General features: G+C 49.5%; 1 protein-coding gene across 1 annotated transcript; it reads right to left on the minus strand.

Annotated features, from left to right (window-relative positions):
- Nucleotides 1-749: 749 nt before the first annotated feature.
- Nucleotides 750-2,902, minus strand: LOC129694406 (zinc finger protein 135-like). Its single transcript, XM_055631125.1, has 2 exons — nucleotides 2,729-2,902; nucleotides 750-2,625 (listed from the first exon to the last, which is right to left on the minus strand). The coding sequence occupies exons 1-2, from the start codon at nucleotides 2,900-2,902 to the stop codon at nucleotides 1,630-1,632; spliced, it is 1,170 nt and encodes a 389-aa protein (XP_055487100.1). The 3' UTR covers nucleotides 750-1,629.
- Between the last annotated feature and the right edge of the window lie 3,825 nt (nucleotides 2,903-6,727).

Consider the following 6,727-nt stretch of genomic DNA (forward strand, 5'->3'; position numbering starts at 1 on the left):
CGTTTCCAACCACGGATGGCTGACCTGCTGTGTCTACTGGCACTTTGTAGGGGAATGAAGAATAGACAATAGGAGCAAGAGTAGGCCATTTGGCCCTTCGATCAAGCACTGCCATTCAATGTGATCATGGCTGATCATTCCCAATCAGTACCCCTTTCCTGCCTTTTCCCCACATCCCAACTCCGCTATCTTTAAGAGTCCTATCAAGCTCTCTCTTGAAAATATCCAGAGAACCGGCCTCCACTGAGGCAGAGAATTCCACAGACTCACAACTCGCTGTGTGAAAACGTTTCCTCATCTCCGTTCTAAATGGCTTACCCCTTATTGTTAAACGTGGCGAGTGTGGACCCTTTTTTGGACCGATGGAGTCAGGGGAGAAAGCTGGAAGAAAAGAGATGATGTCGGGACAGACTCCGGGACTTGATTATGAAACGGGGTGGGGTGGGGGGGGGGGGGGGGGGGGGTGGGGGGGGGGGGGGGTAGTGTCTCCTTAATTTGGAGAATTCAATGTTCATGTCATTGGGCTGTAAACTATGAGGTGCTGCTCCTCCAGTTTGCGTATCACCTCACTCTGGCAATGGAGGGGCCAGAACAGAAAGATCAATATGGGAGTGGGAAGGGGTTAAAATGGTTGGCAACCGGGAGATCCAGCAGTCCTTGGCGGAGCGAGCGCAAATGTCAGTGAAATGCTGGAGTAACTCAGCGGGACAGGTAGCATCTCTAGAGAGAAGGAATGGGTGACATTTCAGGTTGAGACTCTTATTCAGAAGTGATAGGTGGATATAGGTGAGGGAGACACAAGATACTACAGATGCCGGAATATTTTATCGAACAGAACTTAGTTAGATGCACACAATCTCTTGCAAGAGTGTGGGAATCGAGTACCAGAGGACGTGGGTTCAAGGTGAAGGGGAAAAGATTGAATAGAAATCAGCCAGGTAACCTTGTCACACAAAGGGTGCTGGGTGTATGGAGCAAGCTGCCAGAGGACGTAGTTGAGGCTGGGACTATCGCAAAGTTTAAGAAACAGTTAGACAGGTACATGGATAGGAAATGTTTGGAGGGATATGGAGCAAACGCAGGGAGGTGGGACTAGTGTTGCTGGGACATGTTGGTAGTTGTGGACCAGTTGGGCGGAAGGGCCTGTATCCGCACTGTATGACTCGAACAAGAAGTGCTACAGTAACTTGGCGGGTCAGGCAGCTTCTGTGGAGACCATGGATAGGTGACGTTTCACAGAGTGCTGGAGTAACTCAGAGGGTCAGGCAGCATCTGTGGAGAACATGGATGGGTGACATTTATCAGAGTGCTGGAGTAACTCAGCGGGTCAGGAATCTCTGGGGAGAAAGAAATTGATTTTTTTTGGGCCTGAAACATCACCCATTCCTTCCAGCATTTTGTGACTACCTAAACAGTGCCTATCCACATCGCGGTGTGCCAGCAGCCGGGAGGAGCGGGCAGGTGAAGGGGCGCTGGCCAGTGTGGACTCGCCGGTGCTCCAGCAGGTGGTCAAGGCGGGTGAAGCCTTTACCACAGGACGGGCAGGGGAAGGGACGCTCACCGCTGTGGGCACACTGGTGCTGCCACAGGCTGGACATGCGGGTGAAACCCTCGCCACATTCAGCGCACTCAAAGGGTCTCTCTCTGGTGTGTATCCGCTGGTTCTCCCGCAGCCCCCGTGCTCTCTTGAAACTCCTGCCGCAGTGGGAGCTGCTGCTCGACGACGTGAGCCCTCCGGTGCTGCCGCAACCGCTGTGAGCTGTCCAACGACTCACCACAGTACGGGCAGTCGTAGGGCTGGCCACTGGTGTGCACGCGCTGGTGAGACAAGGCATGGGAGGCCATGGAAAAGCGCTCTCCACACACCGGGCTGGGGAAGGGACCGTCGCTGTCGTGCACCTGCTGGTGGGACAGCAGCCTGTTGGAGCAGATGAAGCCCTTGCCGCAGTCGCTGCAGGTGAAGGGGCGCTCCCCGGTGTGGGTGCGCTGGTGGGACAGCAGGCTGCTGGACTGGGTGAAGCCCTTGCTGCACTGGGTGCAAATGAAGGGGCGCTCCCCGGTGTGGGACAGCAGGTTGCTGGAATGGGTGAAGCCCTTGCCACAGTCGCTGCAGGTGTAGGGCCGCTCCCCGGTGCGCAGGCGCCTGTGCACCTTCAGGTGCTTGCACGACTTGAAGCCTTTGCCGCAGTCAGAGCAGGAGAAGGGCCGCTCGCTGCTGTGCACCCGCCGGTGCTCCCACAGCCTCCACACCCGGGCAAAGCTCTTGCCACAGGTGGAGCAGCCATGGGGCTTATCGCCCATGTGTACCCACCGGTGCTCCTGCAGTCCCGACAACTGGGCAAAGCTCTTCCCGCAGGTGGAGCAGCCATGGGGCTTCTCGCCCGTGTGCACTCGTCGGTGTATCTTCAGATACTGCGCCGTATTGAAGCGCTTGCAGCAGTGAGAGCATTCAAAGGGACGTTCTCCTGTGTGCACCTGCTGGTGCACCTGCAGCACCGACAAACTGGTAAAGCTCTTGCCGCAGGTGAAGCAACCATAGGGCTTCTCGCACGAATGAACGCGCTGGTGCACCTGCAGCCCCGACAACTGGGCAAAGCTCTTGCCGCAGGTGAAGCACACATAGGGCTTCTCGCCCGTGTGCACTCACTTGTTCCTGTGCCGTCTTGAAGCTTTTGCCGCAGTTGGAGCATTCATAGGGGCGTTCTCCCGTGTGCACCCGCCGATGCACCTGTAGCGCCGACAATTGGGTAAAGGTCTTGCCGCAGTCGTAGCAGTCAAAGGGGCGTTCTCCCGTGTGCACCCGCCGGTGGATCTCTAGAAGGCTCGGGCACCGCCAGGCCTTGCCACATACGTCGCATTCATACCGCTTCTCCTTTTCGTGCCCTGTCATGTGGTCCTCCATTGAAGCTTAGCCCCTCGAAACTCAGCCCGCACATGGAGCAGATGGGGGGTGGGGCTTACCGGCACCCTGGCCACCCTCAATGGCCGCTCACATCCCCGTCTCTCCGCCCACAGCAACAGCTCCTAAACCCTGCAGGAGAGGAACACAGAGGGCCAACAAGCTGGCAAACAGGACATTACTAACGCGTGACTGGTGCTTGAAGGGGGGAAAGCGGGGGATGGGGAGAGGACTGGGGGGCGGGGTGGTGACTGGGGGAGATACGAGGGGGAGGAAGGAGGGGAGGAGGAAAGGGGGGGGAGTGGGGAAGGGTGATGAGGACGGTGGAAGTTAGGGGAGGGGGAGAAGGGAGAGGGGTTATGAGGGGTGAGCAGGGGGAGAGGGAGTTGAGGGAGGGGCGAGGGGGAGTGGGAGTTGAATGAGGGGGAGGGGCAGAAGGGAGGGGGCGAGGAAGCAAGTGGGAGAAGGGGAGGCTGCACGACCAGCGCATTGACGTCACTGCCAATCCGAGGGTGACTTCCTGCCACGCACCTTGCCATTGCGTAGTCACATGGGGGGTGGCATGCATCATGGAAAGAAGGTCACACAGTGCTGGAGTCACTTAGCGGGTCGGGCAGCTTCTGTGGCGAGAGGGAATGCGTGACGTTTCGGGTCGAGGCCCTTCTTTAGTCTGAAGGGAAGTACAGAGATAAGGAAGTGTAAGCAGTGAAAACAGGACAAAGAGAATGGAGTTCAAGGAAAATGTAGAATAGAACATTGTTATTTGGGAGAAGGTAACAGGCAAAAGGTGCAGGACTAGGCCATTCAGCCCTTCAAGCCAGCACCAACATTCAATATGGACAAGTATCCCGTTCCTGCGTTTTCCCCACATCCCTTGATTCCGTTAGCTTTTGAGCTAAATCTAACTTGAAAATCTAGTCTTCAAACCATCCAGTGAATAACCATATAGACATACAACAATGACACCACGGAAACAGGCCATATCGGCCCTTCAAGTCCGAACACTTATTTTCCTCTAGTCCCATCTGCACTCAGACCATAACCCTCCATTCCTTTCCCGTCCATATACCTATCCAATTTATTTTTAAATGATAAAATCGAACCTGCCTCCACCACTTCCAGTGGAAGCTATTTCCACACAGCTACCACTCTATGAGTAAAGAAGTTCCCCCTCATGTTACCCCTAAACTTCTGTCCCTTCATTCTTAAGTCATGTCCTCTTGTTTGAATCTTCCCTACTCTCAATGTAAAAAGGTTATCCACGTCAAATTTGTCTATCCCTCTCATCATTTTAAAGATCTCTTTGATCTTCTGTGCTCCAAAGAATAAAGACCTACTTGTTCAACCTTTCTCTGTCACTTAGTTGCTGAAACACAGGCAACATTCTAGTAAATCTCCTGTGTACTCCCTCTATTTTGTTGACATCCTTCCTATAATTAGGCGACCAAAATTGTACACCATACTCCAGAATTGGCCTCTCCAATGCCTTGTACAATTTTAACATTACACACCAACTTCTATACTTAATGCTCTGATTTATAAAGGCCAGCACCCCAAAAGCTTTCTTTACCACCCTATCCACATGAGATTCCACCTTCAGGAAACTATGCACAGTTATTCCTAGATACTTCTGTTCAACTACATTCTCAATCCGCTACCATTTACCATGTACGTCCTGCCAAGATGTAGCACCTCACACTTATCAGGATTAAACTCCATCTGCATCTTTCAGCCCACGCTTCCAAATGGCCTAAATCTCTCTATAGACTTTGAAAATCTACTTCATTTTCCACAACACCACCTATCTTAGTATCATCTGCATACTTATTAATCCAATTTACAACACCATCATCCAGATCATTGATGTACATGACAAACAACAGTGGACCCAACACAGATCCCTGAGGCACCCCTCTAGGCACCGGCCTCCAACCTGACAAACAGCCATCCACCATTACTCTCTGGCATCTCCCATTCAGACACTGTTGAATCTATCATGCTACTCCACCATTAATACCCAACAATTGAAACTTCTTAACCAACCTTCCAAGAGGAACCTTGTCAAAGGCCTTAATGAAGTCCATATAGACAACATCCACTGCTTTACCCTCATCAATTTCCCTAGTAAGCTCTTCAAAAAATTCAAGATTAGTCAAACATGACCTTCCAGGCACAAACCCATGTTGACTGGTCCTAATCAGACCCTGTTTATCCAGATGCTTATAAATATTATCTCTAAGTATCCTTTCCATTAATTTGCCCACCACTGATGTCAAATTAACAGGTTATAATTGCTAGGTTTACTGTTAGAACCCTTTTAAACAATGGAACAACATGCGCAGTACGCCAAGCCTCCGGCACTATTCCCGTTTCTAATAACATTTGAAATATTTCTGTCATAGCCCCTGCTATTTCTACACTAACCTCCCTTAATGTCCGAGGGAATATCCTGTCAGGTCCTGGAGACTAATCCATTTTCATATTTTTCAAAAGTGTTCGTACTTCCTCTTCTTGGAATCTCATAGTTTCCATAGCTACTCTTCCTTTTTCCCTTACCTCACAGAATTCAATATCCTTCGCCTTGGTGAATACCAAATAAAATAAATTGTTCAATATCTCCCCATCTCTTTTGGCTCTGCAGATAGCTGTCCACTCTGACTCTCCAACGGACCAATTTTATCCCTCGTTATCCTTTTGCTATTAATATAGCTGTAGAAACTCTTTGGATGACTTTCACCTTACTTGCCAAATCAATCTCATATCTTCTTTTAGCTTTTCTAATTTCTTTCTTAAGATACATTTTACATTCTTTATACTTCTCAAGCACCTCATCTACTCCATTGCTGCCTATAATTGTTGGAGATCTCTCTCTTTTTCCGAAGCAAGTGTCAATTTCCCTGGCTCGTTCCATGGCTTGAAAACCATTGCTCGTTCCAATTTTTACTATTTCCTTTCAACCGAACAGGGACATAAAAATTCTTTACTCTTAAAATTTCACCCTTAAATGTCCTTCATTTCTCTTCTACATCCTTCCCATAAAACAAAATATCCCAATTCACTCCTTTTAAATCCTTTCGCATCTCCTCAAAATTAGCCATTCTCCAATCAAAAATCTCAACCTCAGGTCCAGTTCTGACCCTCTCCATAATTATATTGAAACTATTGGTATTGTGATCACTGGACCCGAAGTGCTCCCCAACGCATACCTCCACCACCTGACCTGTCTCATTTCCTAACAGGAGGTCCAACACTGTCCCTTCTCTAGTAGGTACCTCTATGTATTGCTGCAAAAAATTATCCTGCACACATTATACAAACTCGGAACCATCCAGCCCTTATACAGAATGTGTTTCCCAGTCCATGTGTGGAAAATTGAAATCTCCCACAATTACTACCTTGTGCTTACTACTAATATCTGCTATCTCCTTACATATTTGCTCTTCCAATTCTAGCTCCCCATTAGGGGTCTATAATACCCCTAATAAGTATTATTAGGGGTATTAATTACTATATGTTGCTACCCCTTTCCCATTTCTCAGTTCCACCCAAATAGCCTCCCTAGACGAGCCCTCTAATCTATCCTGCCAAAGCACTGCTGTAATATCTTCCCTGATAAGCAATGCAACACCTCCACCTCTTGCCCCTCCAATTCCATCACACCTGAAGCAACGAAACCCTGGAATATTTAGTTTCCAATCACAGCCCTCCTGCAACCATGTTTCACTGATCACCACAACATCATACTTACAGGTGTCAATCTAGACTCTAAGCTCATCCATCTTTCTTACAATGCTCCTGCATTTAAATATACACCATTTAAGAAACCCA

This window comes from Leucoraja erinacea, unplaced genomic scaffold (genome assembly GCF_028641065.1).
Source record: "Leucoraja erinacea ecotype New England unplaced genomic scaffold, Leri_hhj_1 Leri_654S, whole genome shotgun sequence".
NCBI classification, from domain to species: domain Eukaryota; kingdom Metazoa; phylum Chordata; class Chondrichthyes; order Rajiformes; family Rajidae; genus Leucoraja; species Leucoraja erinaceus.